This window comes from Engystomops pustulosus, chromosome 3 (assembly GCF_040894005.1).
Source record: "Engystomops pustulosus chromosome 3, aEngPut4.maternal, whole genome shotgun sequence".
Lineage (NCBI taxonomy): Eukaryota > Metazoa > Chordata > Amphibia > Anura > Leptodactylidae > Engystomops > Engystomops pustulosus.
Genome location: NC_092413.1, coordinates 156,924,062 through 156,951,063, shown reverse-complemented (window position 1 = coordinate 156,951,063; position 27,002 = coordinate 156,924,062). Strand labels below are relative to the sequence as shown.

General features: G+C 37.0%; 1 protein-coding gene across 20 annotated transcripts in view; it reads left to right on the top strand.

The window, feature by feature from the left end:
- Window positions 1-27,002, top strand: part of SOX2 (SRY-box transcription factor 2) — a 508,319-nt gene that overhangs the window by 466,999 nt on the left and 14,318 nt on the right. For 15 of the 20 annotated variants that reach the window (XR_011854269.1, XR_011854274.1, XR_011854275.1 and 12 more), the window contains one exon: window positions 3,646-3,860. The exons of 2 other annotated variants lie outside the window; for them this stretch is intronic. Coding sequence is in view for 1 of the 18 variants with exons in the window: in XM_072142734.1 (XP_071998835.1) it covers window positions 12,774-13,712 (939 nt within the window). In the remaining 17 variants the exon portion in view is untranslated. Of the gene's footprint in view, window positions 1-3,645; window positions 3,861-5,914; window positions 8,619-8,858; window positions 8,917-12,536; window positions 14,883-27,002 lie in introns of those variants that run through there. 3 more of the 20 variants (XR_011854290.1, XR_011854289.1, XM_072142734.1) reach the window with 3 other exon arrangements.

Below are 27,002 nucleotides of genomic sequence, written 5' to 3'. Positions count from 1 at the left end.
CATAACATTTTTTAAATCACTTTTTAGAGCATTTTTTATAGGGTATTAATTAAAAATTATCTTTTTTCGGAATGTTTTTTGCGTTTTTTTCCTCCGGCGTTTACCGTGCGGGTCCAGTAACGATTCTGTTTTATTATGCAGATTGTTACGGACGCGGCAATACCAAATATGCGGGGTTTTTTTGTGTTTTTATGTTTTTTATACTTTATTAAGTTTTTTTATGGGAAAGTGACATTTTAGGGGCTTATATTTTTATGTATTAATTTTTTATTTATTATAATGTGTAGTGTTAACTGTTTTTGCATATTTTTACTTATACATACTTGAACTTAAACCAGTGATGCTCTGATCACTGGTTTAAGTTCAATACACTGCTCTACAATACTATTTTATTGTAGAGCAGTGTAAACTGTCTGAGCAAGCTTGCGCATGCTCAGACAGTTTACAGCCAGACCCGGAAGGGGTCTGGCTGCCATGGAGACCGGGCAGCTCCGGGGCACATGCCAGTCCTCGGAGCTGCCCGGAAGAGGATCGGATCCCCCGGTAAGCGGCACGGGGGATCCGATCCACAGCGCTAACACCGTTACACGCCGCGGTCATGTTTGACCGCGGCGTGTAAGGGGTTAACACCCGCGATCGGAGCCGGCTCCGATCGCGGGTGTTAGCGCAGGCTGTCAGCTGTACTAGACAGCTGACAGCCGCTGCTTCTGGTACCGGCTCCGTTCGTGAGCCGGTGCCAGAAGCAGGACGTTATAGAACGTCCCCGTGCGCTAAGCATCTAGCCCCGGGGACGTACTATAACGTCCAGGTGCGCCTAGGGGTTAACAAAAGAAATAGCAAAACAGATAACAAAACTCAGGAAACAAAGAAAGAAAGATAACTAAATAAACAAAAAATAGATGGATATATACTTTTCTTTTTCTAGATTAATTTGTAAAGCACTGTATAATAAAGATTTAGTATTATTATTATTATTATTATTATTATTATTATTAATAGGTAGATAGATGACAGATAGTCAAATTGTGGCAGATTTATCACTGATATGCGCTTAAAATGTCCAGTGTCCACCAAGGTATTAAGCCGTTTCGTAAAGGTGGTACCAAAAATTTCTGAAATTGCGCAAAACAATTACACAAAAAAGCACATGATTTAACTAAAGGGAATCAGCCCATAGATAAATGAAAGAGCAGAAGTGCTCCAAAAAAGGCGCAAATTGCAAGACTAAGATACATCTGCCCCATAGATTAATTGTCTGATAGATAATAGATGCACAATAAATACATAGACAGAAAGACAGACAAATAGATAGAAAGTTTCAAAGAAATGGTAGCACAGAACTTTTACTCTATCATCTTTATAGCAGCTCTTTGGCTCTCCTATTTGAGCCTTTTTCAAGCTCACGTAACAAAGGCGAAACGTTGCTATCAAGATGATGGAATAACCGTTCACCTTTTTTCATCACAACTCTTTCATTTTTTTAATTTTCAGTTACACTACCTGATGTAACTGCCTGATTTCTTTTGAGATAGATAGACAGATTGAGTGATTTTGTTATAAAGGGGAAATCGAATAAATACAATTTTAGATAAAGGTAAACAGGGCTGATAATAATATAAAATTTACCAATAATCAAAGATTTTTAAGAAAGTCATAAAGATACATGGATAATTAGATGTTAGACAGATATTAAGTTATATATTAGGCTTATATGAATAGATTATGCTTAGATTTATAGAAACCTATAGACAACAACAGCTGACGGATAGGGGCGAAAGATTACTAAAATAAAAAAAGAACTTAATTTCCCCAAAGTGCAATATATATATAAATCTATGTGCACCCCCATAAATCAGAAAATGCTGTTATTGGGAATGTTATTCCTTTCAGAAATGAAAGACATAATTTCAGAAATGAAAGACATCATAATAATCCTGTAATTGATTCCCCAATTACTTTGTTGGTGGAAGCAAACAGTTTTTAAGGTGGGTTTTCTTTTTGTCATATCACACCCAGTGCCTTGTAGCTAACAGGAAACAATACTGTAACTGGCCAGATCCAACGCCTGGGTGGTCATAAATGGCCGTAGATGACACTTCATCAATCATCTTACCACCCCTTCTATTTACTCCATGGTCATTACTAAATACACCTGTATGTTTAGCAAAAACATTGTTTACCCCAAAAGACACCTTTATCAGTTACAATAGCAACCATACATTATATATTACCCAGAGGGGGGTATTGGTGCATGTAGCCTTAACCCTTCATAGTGTAAAAGGCCAATGACCAAAAATACATTGTAGGAACTGGGTTACAAGTCACAGAGGTGGATTACTGTTAGCTCAAACTTCTAGGGTTAAAGCAAGCAGTGGCATTAATTCCTATAGAAAGGTAGACAAACACAGGCAGCAACTAACAAGTCCCCTGCTGGGCTGCATTATCTATGGGCTGTAAAACCTCTCTAATAGCCCAGACCTTCATCCTAGTGCTTATTCTGTAGGTTTTTGAGGGCACACTTCATCATAATTATATGTTGCATATGGGGGCAAGAAGTCCAACCAGAAACATTCATTACATAAATATGATTAGAGCTCTTACATGTATGTGTTGGAAGAAAGAAAAGAAAAAAAGAATGAAAGAGAGAAAGAAAGTATAGAAATAAGAAAGTATATATTGATGTACTATACAGTACAATCTTTCTGTGTTTTCATGTTTAAACACGTGGACCTAGATAGAAAAATTTAGGTTATAAAGAAATAAAATTTTAGAAAGAATATTTAGAAACCTAAATTATAGACGAGACAAGAATATATATTCATAGTATATAATGTATTTGCCATTTGAAAATATCTTTTTGGATGAAAAAATAGGGGAAAGATAGGAACTAAGCAAGAATGAAGGAAAGAAAGAGGGAAGGAAAATGAGGGAGACAGAAAGGAGGAAAAGTAGGTCATAAAATAGAAATACAACTCTGGATTACATGGATCACAGATATGTATACAGAGAGACAGCTAAAAATACAGTTTTGGATTGTTGATTTTGGGACACTTGGTTTTTCATTTCTTGTACCCTTCACAGTATAAATTTGGGTACAGAATGAAGCGTCTGTTTAATCTATTACTCTTCTATTTTTATGCAGCTAATAATATAAAAGGTCTGCACAAAGCTTAGAAAAGATAAACCCATCCTGGAGCAGCAGCAGGATGAGGAATCTTAGAGAATGGTTGTATTAAAATATGAAGAGATCAGCTCAAGCTTCCAATGTCTCTTTCTGGCGAAAAAAAAAAAAATAATCTTTGTGAAATGCCTATTCTATGGCTCCAATAAACAGAAGCCATTACCTCACGGCTGCTTTTGTTGGCCCTATACAAGAGAGAACAAAATGGTTATTGAGGGGAGCGCTTTAGATTGTGATTGTGGGTAGTATGCACAAAGAGCACTGTTATTGTATTAAAAGAACCATCTGTAGCAGAAACAATGCCATCAAATTATCTGTGAATACCCAGTGTAAAGTATAAAGCTGCCTCTCTGGTGCAGGGTGGGGGCATGTGCAGCACTCTTACGAGAACGACAGTTTTGTGTCTGTGTTGTTGTCGGTTCATTCTTCTAAAAAACAGCCAGAAACACTGCTTCTTGTTCCAGGAGCTGGAGAGCGCAGAGCTGCAGCCGGCTGCATGGACGGAAGGATGGAAGGATGTGACCGGTATGCGCTCCCTGCCCCGGCAAGAACAAGGCTGACTGACTGACTGTGGGACTGGGGCTTCCAGGCAAACGTTTAGGGTTTCTGCACTGCACGGACTCCCCTTTATTGCTGCCAATCAAACTGTTGGGAAGACAACACCCCGAGTTGCTGCCACGTAAGTAATTGCAAGCAAACTTTGACACCCCCTCCCCCTGTAGCTATTTTATTTTGGATCTAAGAGTGATCAGCATCCCGCCCATGTGCCAATCATCCGCGTAGCCGAGGCTCTAGTGGGTTCAGGCAGCCTAGCTCGAGTTCAAGGTCTCTGCCTGCATGTTAACCAGTTCACTGCTAGAACTGTGCACACCTGTGCTCTATCCAGGGCAAATCAAGGGATGATCATGCTCAGCTGCCGGATACACCTGTATGCCACACACCTGCCTGGACTTGTAGTTCTATGGGCACAGGGTCATTGGTCGTTGACATTGCCAAGACTTTACCCTTGTCACCAACTGAAAGATGGCATAAGAAATTGTGTAACCACCTGTGGATCTTCTACTAGTAAAATCTGATGTGCTCATCCAATTACCATGAACCAATGATAAAAGTGCAATGGAAACCTACCTTATTCTTATGTGATTTATACTAAAAAGAGACAATCCCTATCTAAAATATGTCTAATAATAATTAGTATTACTAATTAATTATTGTTTTTGTTACAATTTCCAGTATAGACATTATTTCCCTTAACTGATACAGAATTGCCTATATGAATAACTGATGGGAATATAAGTTGTATATTATAATTGAAATCAATATGAATAGCGTCTTACCATCTTCAGAAAATACTATGTGTGCTGCAAGTACAGAAAATGCTAGAAATTATTTCTCCTTAAGCTTATTATGACCCAAGGGCACCTATATGTACTCATGGATTTGTATTTGTTTGAATATTTTTGGCTGCAGTCCCATGTAAATGTTCTAATCACATATTACGAATGATCATATATCAGTTGTGTCATATAGAAAAACAATGAACTTCTGAATCTTTAAATATTCAAATATTTATGCAGTTGACAAATTTGCTGTTCATGTAATTAATAGTTTCTACAAAAGCACTGGGTGGCCATACAAGTCCTGGATAAAACTCCCATAAACGTGTAGAGCATACATGTCATTTATACAATGTAGGTCTCGACAATACATATAATATGTGTGGGAAATCTATGCATTATATAATTACAAACTCAGCTCTGCTTCATCTCACTAGCTCAGTCAGCTCTCCTATATCTATTCTTCATGTGTGAGATCAGTGCTGTGAGTGCTGCAGACTATTACATTGCTCTTTGGCTCCTCCTCTGACGGAGTGAAGAATTACATGCCTCATATTTCCTGAAGATTCTGTATAGTTTTTAGTGGATTCTGGAAGCTTGAATTTAGAAGGATGGGATATAATGTATGCTTAGGACTGGGCTGATTGAGCTTTGTCAGTTATCAGAATTGGGGATTAACCCCTATTTATTTCTATATTTTATAATGACAGTAGAGTTGGGGTAAAGAGAAGAAAACATTAGGGACAATGTATACTGATGCTTATTGGACACATGGAGAAAAATCTGTCGTCTGTTTACCGGTGTCCTCTAGTTGGATATATTGTATATATATGATTTTCTTGAGCTGAACTATAGAGAAAGGTTAATCCTAGGCTGTAAGATGCAGATGTGATTGGCAGGGGAGAAGGTGTTGAGGGCAGGTCATGGCGCAGTATTTACAGCCCACTGCCTGATACAGAGCCTTTGTTAGGGCTGCAAAGCTAATTTAGTGCTGATCAAAAGCGCCACGTAGTTAAAGGACTGGTAATGACTGCTAATTTCATCTCACACTTGTACATCCCCAACCGCTGTCATTAGGATAGGCCATGGAAGTGCAGGTGAAGAGCGGCTTCTGCAAGCAGATTTTTTTTTTTTATATATCCAAAACCCCACATCTTCTGTATTATTCTTCATTGTGCCTATGCCAATCTATGTCTGTACATATGTGCATCTGAATAGACCTGAAAATGGGGCACTACAATAATTAGAAGGTGCATAAATTGATAAATTGTATATATATATAAATATATATATATATATATATATATATATATATATATACACATGGTGTGCCCGTGATATATATATATACTCAAAGTGTAGCTATTATTCATGCATCCATGACTATTGGCTGTACATATAAGACAGCACAACCGACTGTCCTCAGGCAGCAACCCGCTTCTTTAGTATCATGCAACACTTGTAATATTTATGGCAGACATTCTGAGCAAAGAACAATATCTCATAAGTCAGAGGCCATTAAAAGGATTATATGATGATGACAGTCATGTACATAAGAGAGAACAGATAGATAGATAGATAGATAGATAGATAGATAGATAGATAGATAGATGAATAGATAGATATTCACACACAGATAACAATTCCCCTGGAAGGAAACAATGGGGGCTTCTGTTGAATATTTCCCATCACTGGTCGCCAGCATTGAAATGCTCCTGCCTAATGCCGCTGCTACATAATGAATGTCTGCTCCCCTTTCACCCCCTCCCTCCTATCACTGAGAAAAGTTTCTGCACTGGGCAAATGTGACATTTATTGATGTGTAACCCCCTGCACTCCGGACCACAATAACTACCAGATTTGTGTTCTGATTTGTCTATGGAGGGGATTTAGCTTCTTCTGACAGAATGATGTTACAGTTTAGAACGACAGATGATAGATAGATAGATAGATAGATAGATAGATAGATAGATAGATAGATAGATAGATAGATGATTAAATCAATTTATTGGAGCACAATTCCATGCATCATTTATGGGCCCTCACATAGGCCTCTTTAAAGTTCACTTGGGAAAGGCTCCTGTACGGTCCAATAATTGGTGTTTGGATTTTACTCCAATTAATTCCATCATTTCTAAGTTACTAGTGGAAGACATTGGGGCCGATGTATTAGCACGTTTTCTTGTACACAAAAAATCTTATGCACAAAGCATGCTAAACCGACCCTAGAATGGAGACAGTCATGTATCGTGTACAATTCCCACAGTTTGTGCTGTGTTTTCTATTGTGATCGCCCTATCAAAACTTAGCTATCTGTATTAATAAATATAGTCCATTTGACATATGGCATTTACATTTTGTTATTTTATGTAAGGTGTTTAATACCTACACGGCAGAATATTTTTAACAGTCGCTGTTGCCTAATTTAATGACCGGAGACCAGCATTACATTTCACAAGTGTCATCTAATTTCTTTTTTCCGACCTTCAAAGTACATGAGCTCTGCATTTTTTTTTTTTAGATGGGCGAAACTGATAAGAAAAAAAAACCTTTTGAGTCCTTCATGTTTTTCATGTGTCTAGAGTAAAGAACTATAGAAGACCCCGCTAAGATTGTGTGATGTATCCTTAGCAAGTGATTGAGGATGTGTCAGATGTGTAGCTCTGCAGAGCACGTTGCCTTGGGCCCCCCCTGTTGGACACAGTGGGAGCTGCGCAGTGCCAGTCCTGATCCAGGTCTAGTATTTGCCTTGTGTCATTTTCATTATAGAACTTTTTTTCCTCTTACAGAAGCAGAAAAGCTGTGTGTGTAGAATATACTAAATCCTAAATGAGTGAAAGGTCTGGCGCTGGGAGGGATAAGAACCAGGCATCTTCATTTATTTCAATGCTTTATTCATCATCATTTCCTATGATGTCTATAAGGGGTTTTATCTGCGCTATTCACTTACTGTATGGTACATGTCAAATTTAGGTTTTTATAATTCATTACAACCAATTTAATGCATCTTGTTGTCTATTGTGCAGAACAAACTACATTGTCTGTATCTTTCCATTTGCCATTCTATCCTTCATCCATTCATCTATCTAGCTATCTACCTACATATTTCCTATATCCAATTGTTCTGTACTTGCTCACAGATAGACAGATAGATAGATTTTAGCGATTTTATGTTTTTTTATTAATCCATGATAGGGACGGTTTTTACGATAAACACCTCAATTTTTGTTTTTGCCCTAAATCCCTTTTAAATAATCCATATCTTATATACCAGTGCTTCTTAGTGTTTCAATCTATAGCCTTTATTCAACTAATACTATGCCTGCCACATCATTTTTTACTATACTCTTAATCCCACCACACCATATAACAATGACATAGCAATGTTAAAAGGGCAACTTTGAGACTGATTATTTAACATTTTTTACTCAGACTGATATTGTCATCAACAGTATTATCATTAATAACAATTGCTTACATGGAAATGTAATATTCGACAAAATGTATTCTTTTATAATAGTCATTTTGCATTCTGGAGAGATGCTAGTAGATAAGCCGCTCTATGTTTTATTATATGTTGCATGGCGTCTATTTGGCTACATATGTAAATATAATGACTTTGTATGTATGTACTATTAGAGTTATGGATTTTACAGGCTAATTACAAGTATCTGTAAAGTTGGTAATTTCTTTGATAAAGTGCAGGCTGATCTGTAAATGTCATACAATCATATAATTGTGTCATGACCAGATGGCACAGAATGTTGAACTGGATAGAGACAAATGATCCGGTGTTGTGCCAGTGTATGCCTGGCCTGAGGATGGGTTAAGGTGGCTGCTGGATGCGCTGTGAATTCCGCTGCTTGTCAAGAGTCCTTGAAGGAAATGATTGGATAAATGTGGCTGTGGATGAGGCGCCTTTTATTGCCCTGTACCTAGAATGCCACTTCTCACAATTACAATTGCTACGCTTCCTGATCAGCCATGAACAAAGCGGGGGCCCAGTCCTTCCAGATAATCAATAAGAAATTTCAAGGACGCTCTTGTGCTACCGGATAATTGTTCTGGAGTAGGATGAAAAATAAAATCTCATTGACCAGGTATTGCTGGGAACAAGCACACTTTCCATCACATTACTAGTTAGTGTGTGTGTGTATACAGCTTCTCTGTTTTACCTAATATAGTATTATATATCCCATGTAATAAAATAATTATTATTAAAGGTATATATTTTCATATAGTTGGTGCAATAATATCTGATGCTTAATACATGCAGCAGTTTTATCAGTATAATTGAACAAAACCCACTCTTGTATGTTTTATTGTATGGTATCTACAAGACTTCTATCTCCGGCAGGTGTACAGAACTTAAAGCACATAACCAATGTGCTCCAAAAGGTACAACCTTTTTATCCACTATTGTGACTAAACCAAAATAATACATGGCAACTTTTTAAGAAAAATTGTTCAAATTTACAATTTGACTTTTCATGTCATTATTTTGTATGTATTTTAGTTTAATGTAAATCTAATATTAAGACATACATAGTAAATAGCTGTAATTGTTATCTAGTTACTAAAACATTTTTTTTTTTCACTGTAACAAAAATTCTAAATTTGTATTATAGATCAGGAGAGAAAAATAATAGTAAATTAGTTAGAAATCAATTTTACTTGCATTTTTTTTATATATATATGTAGTAATTTCTTTATTACCAGATCACACTATTATTATTATTATTATTATTATTATCATTATTATTATTATTATTATTATTATTACTAATATTGGTATTAGGCTTTTATTTAATTTGGTTATATAATATAACCAAGTATTTAAATTAATCCATATCTAATAAAACAAATGTTAACTTCTTTGTGACAACCTAAGGATATGTCATAAAGAGACGTACCTAACTGCTATAAAATCTGCTTGCTAAACTATTTTTAAAAAGCCAGGCCAATTAATGTTTTTTGTAAGCTAAATAGGCAATAATTAACTCTAGAAAATCTAAGTAGTAACAATAGCACATGTTTTACCTAATATATTTTACTATTACGCTTTTTATCACAGTCATATCACTCTTAATTAAAAGTCAGTCAGTCTTGAGCATGGATCATAGGATTAAATCAATACTTATACATATCAATATAAATGTGTGTGAATTAATATCTACATCTTTGCGTGTGTTTGTGTTTTTTTTTTTTTTTACTTTTCTTTATTTACTATTACAAGATATGAATATGCCAACAGGTGTAAAGCCTCAGATTTGATCAGATAATCGATTTAGATCGACGGTGCAAACCTTTATCCCTCACAGTCACTTAGCATTGAGTAGCAGGGCATTAATTATTTCAGGGAGAGATAAAACTCTCTGAGCCCAATAGGACCTTTTCAGATTTGTAATTAGAAAATAAAATGAGGCAGCTCTTCCTCTTCTCCTTCCTCCTCCTCCTCTTTGCCAGGGTTTGTGAGTGCTTTCCCCCAATACTGGTGGTCATCAGGCTGCACTAATTAGCAATGCTGAGAAATTCCTGTTAACAAGGACATTCTCCCAGTGCCCCTGCTCCCCTGCAGTTCTTCATTTCCATAAGAAGATTAGGAGGAGTGCAGGGAACACACTCACATGCAGATGGAACCATATAATAGCATGATGCCTCCCCTCATTACTGCAACCTAAACCCCTAGTTCCCTCTACTTTCTTTATAAACACATTACTTTTGGAATATTTAGGCGGTAAACTTTACTAAAGCCTTTTATAGTATGATGTTTTATATTTCCAATAAATACAATATTAAATAACAAAATGTAATAAACAACTATAATACTTGTAGTAATACTATAATATAAAAAATAGATACATAGATAGAGCAATAAAATATTTGTTTTTCAAGTAAAGGATGAGTTAACTGGGGCGGTGATACATTTTCAAATTAAAATGATAAAATTCTTAATTTTTATTTTGAATTACATTATGAGATCTGATTTTCTAATTAAGAATTGCAGTTTAATTTGAAGATTATGTTAAAAAATATAACAAGAAAAGAGTAGCTCGTTGCAAACTTATTTAGAGTCTTTTTCATGTTTTCCTTTTATTGTATAATTAATAGAGTTTTAACTGGAGTCTAAAAATTAATGCTTCAAATTGCTTTTTAAATATTTTAAGAACTAGATAGATAGATAGATTTTTTGAAGATGAACCCTTAAATCACATTTGTATTATTATTATCAGCAATATAAATGATGGTAACATTAGAATGAGTATGTAATAAAGATTTGCAAAAAGCATTATTTATTTAATTGCTATGTAGTCTTTTATATTTAGAAGTTTTTTAGCTGTGATTTTTTTTTTGTCTTTTGATTTAATAAACACAGTGTACCAATTTAAAGCCACTAAACTGCTGTATAATGTATATCATCTACAGAAACTATCACAGTATATTCCATTATATTACAATATTAATTCCTTTAAACTGCTGTAAAGCTACATTAAAAACACTTGGCCTAGTAATGGTTTCTAAGCTAAAAAGGCAAACCATTAACTAAAGATAATCTACTTTTACTGGGTTCATGCTCAGCAGTAGAAGTGTTGTGTAATTCTCAGGCCGGCCATTAGACGGCGCTCTTACACCATCAGACTCTAAAGGACTTTTTCAAAGAACCTGTTTCTTTTAAATCCAATGAATAGCCACTCTAATATCAATTGGAGGAAGATCAGAAAATCTCTAGTGTGATGTTCAAACTTATTCTAGTCATTTTCCAGCTGCAAACTGTGGGGCTTTGAATGGGATAAAACTTGGTAGATTTAGGTTATGCTCCAAGGTCTCGTTTTATTTTATAGCTTGTTATTGCAGTTAATAAATGAATGATGATAGATAATTGATAGATAGGAGAGATAGATAATTGATAGATCGACTGATTGATTAATTAATAGATAATAGTAGATATATAGATAAACATGAATAAAAACCTTGCGTAAATCCCCGAATTATCTAGATTTACTCAGTTTCAGTTATATTATCTTCTTTGAGAAGACCCCCACCCTACCCCATTCCCCAGACACCACTTTTCAGCGCACATTTGGGTGCTATTCTCAGATATTTCTTAGTATCTACACCTGATTTGTTATCTATTATGCTTTTATTGTTGTAGTCACTTTAGGTGCCATTTGTGGTATTATATTGTCAGGCCCCTGCATGTCCCCAGCCCTCAGCTAGTCACACACGTTATTTATTGTGTCCAATATTTATTTGGAGGTGGACGTATTCTTCTAGATACACAGGGATGGAAGTAATCCTATAGCCGCCTCTTTGTTCAGCTCTATGTAGTTACAACAAGAGAAACAAAACTACCTATTTGTAAGGCCCTACTGCCATTGCTCCTGGTATTGATGTTTCCCCCCAATGGAAATCTTTCTGTAGTGACAATGGGGCGGCGTGTAACGTTACGCTGCGTCTCCCCCGGTCCATACTTTTAGTCACTTTTAGTCTGACTTGATATTTTGGCTGGAAAGTCATTGCTTTTCTATTAGATGCGGCCTTTCTACCTCTCAAAATCTGCTTTTTCCTTTTACTTTATTCTTAATCGGTCCCAGTGACTTCTTTAGCAGAATTTGGAATAATTTGGTTGCTTTGGTGAGGGAGTTTTTTGCCCCCCTTTATCTTTCTGTTTGTATAGAGAGAAGATTGTGTGGTGTGGGGGCCTGCCAGGTATGTGGGGAATCGAGTCACAGTATACATGTATATATACATATGTGTGTGTGTATATATATATATATATATATAGGTGTGTGCTGTGTTATCACAAGTTTAGCGCTCCCTCTGCTATGAGGCGTGTGTGACCTGTTGCTGCTGTTGCTGCTGGGAGACAGGGAGGGGGAGGGGCCGCTCATGTAATAGGCTGCTGGGCCCAGCCCCCTCCCCGTGCACGCAGCCTGCCGCTCGCTCATAGCCACGCCCAGCCCATGCAAATGCGGAGAGTGCAGCGCCCGCTGATTGGCCGCCCGGAGGCCATTTATTCCCTGACAGCCCCGTCACATGGACGCTTGTCTATTAACTTGTTTCAAAAAAGTCTCAGCACTTGTCAAAGGCGCAGGATGAAAACTAGTTTCCTGGTTGTGTGAGAGGAGCGGAGCGGAGCAGTATTACCGGCATATCACCAGCACCAGCACTACTATTACCAGCACCAGCACTACTACCATCACTACTACTACTACTCCCAGCCGGCGCGCAGGGCACCCACCAGAGCCGCGTGAATGTACAACATGATGGAGACCGAGCTCAAGCCCCCCGCCCCCCAGCAGACTTCTGGGGGCAACTCCAACTCTGCGGCCAACAACCAGAAGAACAGCCCGGACCGGGTGAAGAGACCCATGAACGCCTTCATGGTGTGGTCCCGGGGGCAGCGGAGGAAGATGGCGCAGGAGAACCCCAAAATGCACAACTCGGAGATCAGCAAGAGGCTGGGGGCAGAGTGGAAGCTGCTCTCCGAGGCCGAGAAGAGGCCCTTCATAGACGAGGCCAAGAGGCTGCGAGCCCTGCACATGAAGGAGCACCCCGACTACAAGTATCGGCCCCGGAGGAAAACCAAGACCCTCATGAAGAAGGATAAGTACACCCTGCCCGGGGGGCTGCTGGCACCGGGGGGCAACTCCATGAGCTCTGGGGTCGGGGTAGGGGCCAGTCTGGGCGCTGGGGTCAACCAGAGGATGGACAGCTATGCCCACATGAACGGCTGGACCAACGGGGGCTATGGCATGATGCAGGAGCAGCTGGGTTACCCGCAGCACCCGGGCCTCAATGCCCACAACGCAGCTCAGATGCAGCCCATGCACCGCTACGATGTCAGTGCCCTCCAGTACAACTCCATGAGCAGCTCCCAGACCTACATGAACGGCTCCCCCACCTACAGCATGTCCTACTCCCAGCAAGGGGCCCCTGGCATGACCCTGGGCTCCATGGGCTCCGTGGTAAAGTCCGAGTCCAGCTCCAGCCCGCCTGTAGTCACCTCTTCTTCCCACTCGCGGGCTCCTTGCCAGGCGGGTGACCTCCGGGACATGATCAGCATGTACCTACCTGGGGCAGAGGTGCCAGAGCCATCCGCCCAGAGCAGACTGCATATGTCCCAGCACTACCAGAGTGCATCAGTACCGGGCACAACCATCAATGGCACACTGCCTCTATCACACATGTGAGGAAGGACTAAAGCACAAACTTTTATTAGTAGAGTTTGGACTTTTTTTTGGACTATTTTTGTACAGAGGAAAAAAAAATGGGGGGTTGAAAAAAATACATAAAAAAAATACAACAAACAAAACAAAAGAACTTGTAAAGAACCAGAGAGATTAGGAACTCGTCACAGAGGTGGCAGAGAAAATTCCCAATAATATTTAGAGCTAGTGATGAAATGTTTTTTTTGTACAGTATTTATCAGATAAACATGGATGGCACCAATGCCCACTGTTTATAAGCTGCGACTTTGCCAATCTTTTTACACTTCTAGGTCAAGACAGCTTGGCATGAGCTGCAGGAGGGGAACACGGTTTATTTTTTTTATTTTTTGCTTTGTTTTTCCTTTCTTCCCAATTTGGACATTTTATTCGTTTAGATAAAATTGTATAAAATAAACCCAGAACCAAGGGCACAACAAAAGGGGAAGATTCTTTTTTTTTTGACTTGTTAATTTATATCAGGCTCTTCTCCAAGTCTTTTCATCCTCGAAACTACTGTGTTTGACATATTTTCTTATGGTTTGTAATATTTCTGTAAATTTTATTGTGATGATATTTTAAGGGTTTTTTTGGCTCTCATTTTCAGTAGATGTATTTTAAGAAAAAAAGAAAAGGCTCGGCTCGGTTCTAGCCCAGTCTGTGTATATATATAAATATATGAACTAATCCCACCCTTATAACAGCCACATTTCCCACTTAAGTTTTTACTCCATTCTGCAGTTTGAGATAAATAAATTTTTGAAATATGGAATCTGAAATGAGGTTGAGTCTTTGATTTCTTTGATATCTTTTCTATGATATTAACCATTGCAGTCAGTCTAGATGTATGTAATATGGTGCATTTTTAGTGTTTTATGCATGTGATCAGTAGGGTGACAGGGAGCCAGAATAATGGGGCATCCATCTCCTCACAAGGTAAATGTTGCTTTGACATTTGGTGATAAAGCGGATCACTGTAATCCATCCGTCAGCCTCAGCTTCTACAAAACTTCTCTGTATTGCAAACAAATTGCGCCTATTAATCCTGTCTCTATAAATTGCCAGCGGCCTCCAACCCTGGATATTATCTCCAGCTACTAACCAGCCATGAAAGAAGCTTCTGCTGTACAGAAGAGGTGCTTCAGCTCCCATGAGGTAGAGTCCAACTACTATTCGATACAATGTGTCCGGTGCCAGCAATAGTTTGTACAGTATTGATTATAGCTTCCTGCGTTGTTATCAGGGGGAAGGATAATCGATATATTATAGCTGCTGTCCTCAGATTACTATTCTGTCCTGTGGAAGGGGTTAAATCGTTTCTGTGAACATCAACATGTCTCTGGCAGGGCATTGTATTATCGTCAATGAATTAACCCTTAGGCCCTTTTCACACGGTCACTGTTTTGCATCTGTATTTGGATGCCAAAAGAAAGAGTGGAGAAACTGTTGTACATTTTTCTTAAATTGTCTTAAAATACTGGTACAACATATTGCCTTAACACTGACTGTGTGAAAGTGGTTTTACAATTAGAATATATATTTACATGTACAGTACGGCCGTATATTATGATACATATGCTATCTCACATTTCCTTGTAGATCTGTCTAGATTTTCGTTAGTTGAAGGATCCTTTTTTAGCATGCAGGTTTTTTGACCATTGCACCCCGTTTCTTATACGTATGTATTGGTTCCTATGAATGGTAAATTAGAAGATAAACTAAAATCATTGCATCTTCCATGTGAATGCGATATACAATATTTATATGGTAAATCTGAGTACATTGGTCTCATATGAATTTATAATCCCATTTGGTCTCTGTATCGCATCGGAATTCTTGTCCAGGGACGTCAGTATATTATTACAATTGGAATAGAAATGTTTGTACATAGAAGAATTGAATGCGATGTACATCTTCATATTTACTATTACTGACAGTCGGGTTTACTATTACTGACAGTCGGGTTTTCTTTGGTGGTGTCTTTTATTCCTTTAGAATCAATGTAGATCAATGTCTTACCCTAAATACCTGGTTTGGGAAAATGTTTCTTTTTTAGAGTAGTTTCTCCTAAAACTTAGTAATGAGTCCTGGCTAAGAGTTATGGTTGTCTTTCTTTATTTTAATGTCTCATAGATCAGTTAAATGTCTTTTGGTTTACAGTAATGCTCCCAAAATCCGAGTGATGCCTCCTAGAGTCCTACATCTTATATTTTCGGTTTACACTGTCTCCTTAAAGGGTGAATTTTTAGATTTCGTTTACACTAATGTAATCTTATATATTTGATGTACAGCAATGTCTCCTAGGTTAGGTTTCTCTCTTTTTATATTATATATATATTTTGAGATCGTATATATTTGATGAACAGCAATTTCTCCTAGGTTAGCGTTCTCTCTTTTTATATTACATTTATATTTTGAGATCTTATATATTTGATACACATCAATGTCTCCTAGGTTAGGGTTCTCTCTTTTTATATTATATATATTTTGCGATCTTATATATTTGATGTACAGCAATGTCTCCTAGGTTAGGGGTCTCTCTTTTTATATTATACCCATTTTGAGATCTTCTATATGTGATGTACAGTAAAGTCTCATAAGTTAGAGTTCTCTCGGTTTTGTAGTACATATTTGATTTGCAGTAATATCTATTATGTCACAGTAATGTCTCCCAAATGTGTGATTTTTAATATCTGGTTTACAGTAAAGTCTCCTAGGTTAGGGGTTTCCCTGATTTGCGATCTTATATTTGATTTACTCTAACGTCTCTTAGGTTATTGTTGTCTCGGATTGTGGTATATATTGAGAATAGTCATGTTTCTTAGTTTTCCATAGTTTTATTTTTGCCCAGGTCACAGTGACACTTCTAGATCTTTACATTTGGTTCATAGTAATTTGAGTCCCTCTAGTGTGACATACCTGTGATGTCTTAAGTCTTACATACTTGGTATAAAGTCTTATACAATGATTAGATAATTGTTTCAGGTCTTGCACAACATCTCCTAAATGAAAATCTCAATGTGTAAGCATCAGGAATTGTCTTCTGTCTTGAGATGCAGATGTATCTACTGCCTTGCATTCTAGGTTCAATGCACCTTACAATAATACCCCCTCCCCCATCATAAAAACTGCAGTTATATTTATTGCCTCCTAAATTAGAATTTTATGCTAATCTCTTGTTTCTTTCTAATATCTCTTAAGCTGCTCTACAACCCAATAAAATAGATTTAATTAAAATAACACTGATGCCACTATTGCTGTGCTGGAAACTCTTCAAGTATCCCCATGTCTGTGGATCCTTCTATACATTCAAGTGATTTCTCTGTAGTAAAATATGTCGCCCTGGTTTCATATCCTTGCTTTAGGGGAATGTCTCCTCAGCTTCCCATAATGTTTGGATGACTCGACTGATGAGATTAAAGTTTCCCATGTGATTGTATTGAAGTATTTTGTAGAACAGGGCAGTAGATTAGCAGCATCCCTGGCCAGGCAGCCTCAGTGCTCATGCAGGCAGTCTCAGGGGAGCGCAGCTCACATTAACTGCTAAATGAATATTTGACAAGGGCTTTATTACCGCAGACGCGTCCCGACTGGACTTTCAGGGGGTCAGAGGCCGCCGGTTCAATTAATTATTTATCCCATAGACAGTAGTAGGGTCTCTCTGGAGATCTGGAGAGATTTCATAGACAAAATAGCAGATAATGTAGAGCAATGGAGCTGTCTGCAGAGGAGAGATGCCATAGTTCATGTTATCCTGATCATAACAGGACTGATAATCATAGATTGATAGATATGGGATCAGTTCTTGTCTGTGATTGATGATGGATCGTTTTGTCGCCTATAAATACACATATTTATAAATAGAGTGGAGAATGTTGTCAATAGTTATAATTCTTTTTAAAATTCGTCCAACTTAAGCGAACTTTTCTATAGATAAGTAAAAATAAGCATACTGTGCTGTAGGCTATAAGGTGAGGCTTTTCTACCTGATCACTTTCTATTTCCAATTTTGCAATGTAAATGAGTTGTGTGTTGACACATTTTTGGGGCTTTTGAGCTGGGGAAACCTCCATTCTTGATAGAGATAAAGGATTTACAATAGGGGCTGCTGTGGTGTCCTGGCTCTTTGTAAGGGCTGAGGGTAAATAAACAGGGCTATGCATTGTATCCTGCCAGGAGTGTTTATATGCAGGTGTGTGTATGTGTCTATACCACATTACCCATGGATTCTTATTTTAATTAATATTAACATTTATACAGAATCCCCTGACAAATGCGTTGATGACCAGCAAATGTCTTGTGGACAATAGTTTAAGACTTAAGTGGTTTAGAGCCAGAGGATTACAAGGTTGCTGTACTGAAAGTTTTGGACATATTCCTATAGGAATGTCTCATTTAGAAAATATTGCAGAATGTATCATTAGATGATTATTATTAATTTTAATTAGGTAAGATCTTGACAGCAGAATCTAATTTTCTGGACTTGGAGCCAGTTTAGTGACATCACGAGTCCTACTTCTTTCACGCGAACTGTTTAAGGGGTGCAGACAACTACTGGGGTGTGGTAGGTTGTTGTATAATGACATTCTGACTGATCCCATTAGTTTTGGATGTGTATTTATTCCCAACTTATGGGAAAGCTGATACATATTCTGAAACAATTCAGTTTGTGCAAAGGCGGTATGTTTTTTTTACATTTATTTTATAGGGTGCAAGCGGTTTGTATCAATATCTATAGTGATTGGGGAAAATGATGTAAGCTGACATCCGTTTATTTATCAGTTTAGATCAGTTGCACAAAACACAAAAAGAAAACCTGAAAGTGTGACCTGTCCCAAGGCCTTTTTTTACAGCCTACGCTTTTAGAAAGGAAGGTTTTTTTTTATTAGTTTTTTGTATTACTTTTAGGCCAAATATGTTTGAGGTATTTCAGAACTGGAGCTTTTTTGCCATATAAGTTCTGTTACTTCAACGCAAGTTATATGCAGAAACTAAAATATTTTATTTTCAGAAATTCACATGCAGTTAGTCAAAAGGATCCATCATAATCAATATTTTATTTCCAAAAACTGGCAAAAGACCCTAAGTATAGGCTAGGGTCACACCTATACTAGTAATTGCATACATACTTCCATCACATGATGGATATGATCAACATAGATCATCTTATTACCTAAAAAATCCTGAAGAGCGTTGCACTAATTTGTCAGGTTTTATTAAATGTACTAATTCCAGAAGTGAATATAACATGAAAAAGATTGAACTACCAAACAATTCAGTGGTGTGATGCTTTCTGCAAAATAATCATTAATAAATAAAACAAAAACAAACTCTCAAAAAACTGATAGAGACATCCATACATTTTCTAATTTTTTATGTTGTTATGTTTATTAGTTTGTTTTTAATACGTTTGTAGACAGGTGTTTTGGATCCCGTTTCATTTTCAGGACCCAAATGTATCATTAAGAATAAATGTATTTTACCCTCCATAGGACGACTACCCTGGTGTGACCCCCCTCCCCCTTAAATTGTACCTGAAAAAAGGTTATCTTTCCCATTGTTTTCTTTCCCATTGTTTTCTTTCTTTTTTTTCTCCATTTGAATTTGTCTCTATATAAACACATATTTTTCATAATATTTTCATATAATTTTTGCAGCCTGTGCAGTTCTGATAGGGAAAGTGATGCGTTTTGTGTCCAGGACATTCGTTTTGCTGCACTTCCTGTACACCACTACTATCACATCGTTTTTAGTGAAAACAATTAATAAATTGGACTAATTCTTATAGTTGAGTTTTATTGTATGGTTTTTCGTTTTGAAATTTTTTCATTGTAGAACGGGCTTTGAACAAGTTTTTCACTCATTTCGGGTATATGGATAATGGCCATCTGTGTCTTTTACGCTTTATCTTTTACACATAAGACATAATTTTTTGTCTCAGAAAAATCCATCAAAGAATATTTGTTGTAAGGACAAAAAATGGTCAAAGAAACATAAGTGTGAAAAAAATTCTGCAATGCATTATCTTAATAATATGTTCTTCAAACTGACACAGTTTAGCCACAAACGTTAGTGTGAGCCAAGCCTGTTGCGTCATTATGTGTTTTTTTACTTGAACCCAACCCAAATCCTACAGAACAGCCCAGTACTATTTATATAGGGAAGCATCACCTGCTATAGGCGTGGAGAAACGGAATTGGATATTTTTTAAAGCATTAATTTTTATTCTGAATTTTCACCTGTCATTATAAAATTTGTTTATTGGTTTTATGACTTTTCTGTCCGACTGTTCATGATCTGATGATTTTTTAGCTAGTGTAAATCGCTGTGATCTGGAGGAATTACACAGGTATTTGGCACTTTAAGGGCATAAATTTCCTCTCATTTAGTGTAATATTCCCAGCTCTGTAGTCTGGGACCCCGTTCTGCGTTCTTTCTGCAATTTTTTTTTTCTAAATCTTATACAAATTGCAGAATTGTAAAAGACAGGAAAGTAATGAATGTATTATAGGAAGGAGCGAATTTCTCGGGAGACTCTTATCACCCTGCAGCAGACTGACTGCTGATCCCCTCGCTTTATGCTAATCAGCCCCATGACGTCACTTCTCCAGCTTTTGGGGGGAATTAGTGTAAAAAGTATAACATACCAGAAATGTCATATTTCGATTCGACTTTCACACTATTTTTTATGAGTGTTATTTATATAAGACACTGTCTTATGGTATCACATTCCATTCAATTCAGAAAAGTTCTGAAGAATAAAAACACTCATGTACATATATATTTTTGGGTGGTTCGGGCTGGAATTTTAATGTATCTGTAATATTTGGGATTTGAATATCTACCATATGTGTATAAATCCCCCTAATGGGAAGATTCACAGTATAAGCTGCTATACAAGAAGCCACACTGTACAGTAGGGGTCCTCCAGCCCTCATCAGGTAGAGTTCTACTTAACGCTGATACACTGCCCACAGTTCGTTACTCCAGTATTGATAATGGCTCTCTGCTTTTTTTAACCAGGGATAATAAGTAATCGATATATCATAGAAACTGTCCTCAGATCATTTTTCTGTCCTGTAGTCAAACAAATTCTGGGCACTGCTGCTTTACCGGAGGAAAAGGGTTATCTGGAATAGCCAACCTCCACATGAAGATGTCCCGGCAGGACTGTGCAATTATAGGATTGTCACCAGAGCCCCTTATAATTCGGTAGAAGTTGGAATCTATACTTGTACGTCAATAGCAATAGCAGATATATACAGTTCCCTGTTTTGACCCTTCTCTTGTGCACTGGCTGGTGTGTATATCCTATAGGTCTATAATGTGTTTTAGATGCACTAGTCACTACAGAAGGAGATGATACCCAAATAATAACCTGTCATATAATCACCTATCCAGCACTGGACCGGGAGAATATTAAGGAGCGTTAATGTCTGCTACAATTTATCAATAATTATAAAGACAGATAGATAGATGAAGGATGAAAGATTACAACCTCACTGTAATAAGAGAATAAAATATATATACATGTCTATCTATCTATCTATCTATCTATCTATCTATCTATCTATCTATCTATCTATCTATCTATCTATCTATCTGTCTAGTATCTATTTATTTCCCATATGTGTTTATTATATATTTTCTCTGTATATATATTGTCTATTTATTTAGAAACTTTGTCAATAAATCTATCTACAAATAGCTCTTTCTTTTACTTTCTCTCGTATCTTACATCTTTCCAACATTTATCTGTCAATCTATCACACATCTTTTAATAATATATCTCTATCAATTATCTATAATTTCTTTCTTTCTTTTTTTTCCCTTTCTTTCTTTTTCTCTATCTTTCTATCTGTTATTAATACACGGTGTGCATTTGCTGCGTAGAGAGAGCACGATGTCCCGCGCTATTTGCGCTACTAGTTACATAGGAGATAACTGTAGGGGGCGCTCTGCTGTTGTTTCGCCACTACACTACACACTTTCCGTTTTGATTATTTGGGGGACTTTTTACACTGCACCCCGACACTAATAGTTGGGGTAAATGATGTTATATACATTTTGGGTAGAGGGCAGGGTGACTGTGGGACCTGGGATGTGCAGTAGTTAATGGATGCAGGATGAATTGAGTCCTGTTAGAGATGTCTTCTGTTGTGGAGAATGCAAGGAGCTGGGTTATCCAGTGCAGGTGCAGTGCTGCTGGGGGATGGGGAGGGGGGGGGTGTCTGTGTATTCAGCCAAAAAAGCACATTCTCCACAATAGACCACACACTGCCAGCCAGCATGGCATCAACTCACGCTCTTAGACAGTGCTCAGTGCACAAAGTGGCCATACAGTAGCACCAGCAAGGCTCCTTTAATGAACATTTGTCACTTGCATGACAAACACTGAATTTCTGTCATTCTGCCTAGAGAAGATATCAAATCATCTGTAGGTCTTATTAAGACATGTCTGCTTGTATTATCACTTTGTACATTTGACCCATGCACAGATGATATCTCCCAGCCGGCCAATTATATGTGAAGATTAATAGGTGAATTGCTCATCTGGTTAATGGTAGATTTATCACCATTAGCAGTAATCACTGTATATAAGCATGTGCTGGCTGTATATAGTGTGAGTGCACTCTATATAGACAGGATTAACCCAATCCCTGGCTCCAGTGCCCTGGTGATGGTAATAGAGACTTCTTATTGTCACTGTCACCTCATTGCAGGCCTGTCTCCTCCTGTAGGCAGCAGATTAGACCTCTTTGGGTGGACCTGCTGGAGCATTGCAGTGCGAAAATTGCCTGCTTGTTTGCTTATAAAAACCCATGTAAGCGGAAAAGTTTTATCTAAGTACAAATGGCATCACCTGCAAGTGGATTCTGCTATTTCACTGCAAACTGCCAAGCAGAAAAAAAAATGACAGGCAGCCATTATTGTTTTGGTGGCGTTATTTTCTGCATCACTGTAAATGGGATCATTACATTTCCAGGAAATAGGAGTGAAAACTGCACAACTTAATCAGAGATTGGAGTGTGACTGGTAGCACTGTGACTAGACATGCCCGAATCGCTTCCAAATCGCAGTGTATCAGAGCGCCAGGCAGTGGAGAAGAGGATTTGTAAAGATTTGCGCAGAGAAGCGCTCTTTATAGGTAATTGAGATGGGCGCTGGCAGAATCTCAACTGCTACTGCGACATACAGCCGCGTCAAAAAGTAAGGAAACCCACTGGAATCAATTTGTAACTTATGTGCCACAATTCTGTAATTCATCTTTTTGAAACTGGTATATAAAATTACATATTCCACATTTCAGTATTTTACTTTGCAATAGTTTGTTAAACAAAATTTCTCAGGTACACCAGAAAAAAGCTTCAAATCAAGGCCAAAAAATCTTTATTAGGTAGGTATTTCTTTTAAAAATGCTCCGATCATATTATGTTATATCCTTCTGAGAGTTATACCCGAATTTTCCAATGTATGCCTGTAACAGAATAATGCAGCGTATACCGTGCATATAGAATAATACAGCGTATACCGTGTATATATAATAATACAGTGTATACCATGTATATAGAATAATACAGCGTATACCGTGTATATAGAATAATACAGCGTATACCGTGTATATATAATAATACAGCGTATACCGTGTATATAGAATATTACAGCGTATATCATGTATATAGAATAATACAGCGTATACCGTGTATATATAATAATACAGTGTATACTGTGTATATAGAATAATACAGTGTATACTGTGTATATAGAATAATACAGCGTATACCGTGTATATAGAATAATACAGTGTATACCATGGCTATGTGATAATATAGTGTATACCATGTATATAGAATAATACAGTGTATACTGTGTATATAGAATTATATAGTGTATACTGTGTATATAGAATAATACAGCATATACCGTGTATATAGAATAATACAGTATATACTGTGTATATAGAATTATATAGTGTATACTGTGTATATAGAATAATACAGCGTATACTGTGTATTTAGAATAATACAGTGTGTACTGTGTATATAGAATTATATAGTGTATACTGTGTATATAGAATAATACAGCGTATACTGTGTATATAGAATAATACAGTGTATACTGTGCATATAGAATAATACAGTGCATACCATGGCTATGGGATAATATAGTGTATACCATGTATATAGAATAATACATTGTAAACTGTGTATATAGAATAATACAGTGTATACTGTGTAAATAGAATAATACAGTGTATACTGTGTATATAGAATAATATAGTGTATACCGTGTATACTGAATAATATAGTGTATACCGTGTATACTGAATAATACAGTGTATACCATGTATATAGAATAATACAGTGTATACAGTGTATATAGAATAATACAGTGTATACTGTGTATATAGAATAATACAGTGTATACTGTGTATATAGAATAATATAGTGTATACTGTGTATATAGAATAATACTGTGTATACTGTGTATATAGAATAATACATTGTATGCTGTGTATATAGAATGATATAGTGTATACCGTGTATACTGAATAATACAGTGAATACCATGGCTATAGGATAATACAGTGTATACCATGTATATAGAAGAATACATTGTATACTGTGTATATAGGATAAAACAGTATTTAATGTGGCAAATAAATAATACAATGTATATAAAATAATACAGTGAATACCATGGTTATATAATAACACAGTGTATACTGTGGCTATAGGATAATATATCTATATACTTTTTATATAGAATAACACATTGTATGCCATACTTTGTATTCTGTGGCTATGGGATAATACTGTGTATACCATGTATATAGAATAATACAGTGTGTACTATGTATATAGAATAATACAGTGCTGTTTATATAGTATAATACAATGTATACCATGGCTATAGAATAATATAGTGTATATTATGTATATAGAATAATATAGTGTACACTGTGGCTATATGATAATACAGTGTATACCATATATATAGAATAATACAGTGTGTACTATGTATATAGAATAATACAGTATATACCGTTTATATAGTATAATACAATGTATACTATGGCTATAGGATAATACAGTGTATATTATGTATATAGAATAATACAATGTATACTGTGGCTATAGAATAATATAGTATATACCATGGTTGTAGAAAAATACAGTATATTGTATACACGGTATACTGTGTATATAGAATAATACAGTGTATACCGTGGCTATAGGATAATACTGTTTATACCATGTATATAGAATAATACAGTGTATAACACATGATGTATGTTACCACTAGTCTTCCACAGTAAGCAAGGAATAACATTGTCGATTAGTCTATTCTATATTGAAAAGAATATGTGGATAATACGCCTTCTCGGGAATATGTGTTTGAAATATGCTTTTGTCATGTGCCAGGTGTGGACAGCTTACCAGACGTGATATAATCCACACAGCATGATGTGAAGTCTAAGGGCTCATGCCCATTACATGCTGAGTCTGTTTTCTTAACAATACTTTTTAATGGATTAATGTAGTCCATGGCAGAACCGTTTTGCACAGATCACTCCTAAACTTTTGAGGATCCATGAAAAAGGATGCCAGGCTGAGGCACCTCAGCCGGAAAAATGGATGTTCATCATGTTGTTTTTTGCATCCGAGAATCACTTGTCACTTTCCACTCTTCTGTCAGCCATGCAGTGCATGAGGGGTTTCTTACCTTTGGACCCTGGATCCTATAGCACCTGAATAAGATAACTTGGATATCAGGAATCCTTTTCCTGACATTTTACAATGTGAACTTTGGAATAATCTTCAGTTTAGTGACAGGTTATTTCTTATTCTCACATACCCAATTCCATGTATTTTATTTCACTAGCATTCTTTGCAGATGACATTTTGTTTGTTTGTTTTTGCCACACAATTCTTCTAGAATGTCCAAGAACATTTTCTGTGCATTGTCCACCCAGAGGACATTGTCTAGTGTGCAAGACATAAAAAATTCTGGCATAGATTGGCATAGAGTTCAATTCTTCTGGTACAAAAGATTGGAATCTCTTGATAATCTAATGCAAGTCACTTATAAAGTGTGGCGTTACATTTATCATTTCCTTAGCATCTGTCAAATTTTGGCATTCAATCAAATTAAGGATATAAAATTCTCAGGTGTCTACATGAATAGCTGTTAGAGTACCTTCAATTTGCCAAGTGCTGCTGTGTGGTAAATCTGATCCACTGTGTATCCACTAACCCTAAACAAATCCTAAATTTTTTCTAGGTGTTAGATATTCATGTACATGCATATCAATGTGTACATAGATCCATGTAAATGAGGGTATTAAGACTGCCAGGGGCTGTATAAAAGACATTGCCCCCCCCCTACACATGTGTTCAGCATCTGTGTACATACAGATCTGTGCCCAGCATCCATGTGCATACAGATCTGTGCTCAACATCCATGTGCATACAGACCTGTGCCCAGCATCCATGTACATACAGACCTGTGCCCAGCATCCATGTATATACAGATCTGTGCTCAGCATCCACATGCATACAGATCTGTGCTCAGCATCCATGTACATACAGACCTGTGCCCAGCATCCATGTATATACAGATCTGTGCTCAGCATCCATGTACACACAGCTCTGTGCTCAGCATCCATGTAATGACAGATCTGTGCTCAACATCCATGTACATACAGACCTGTGCTTAGCATCCATATGTATACAGAGCTGTGTTCAACATCCATGTATATACAGACCTGTGCTCAACATCCATGTATATACAGACCTGTGCTCAACATCCATGTACATACAGATCTGTGCTCAACATCCATATATATACAGATCTGTGCTCAGCATCCATGTATATACAGATCTGTGCTCAGCATCCATATATATACAGATCTGTGCTCAGCACCCATTTATATACAGATCTGTGCTCAACATCCATGTATATACAGATCTGTGCTCAGCATCCACATGCATACAGATCTGTGCTCAGCATCCATGTATATACAGATCTGTGCTCAACATCCATGTATATACAGATCTGTGCTCAGCATCCACATGCATACAGATCTGTGCTCAGCATCCATGTATATACAGATCTGTGCTCAACATCCATGTATATACAGATCTGTGCTCAACATCCATGTGCATACAGATCTGTGCTCAACATCCATGTACATACAGATCTGTGCTCAGCATCCATGTATATACAGAGCTGTGCTCAACATCCATGTATATACAGATCTGTGCTCAACAT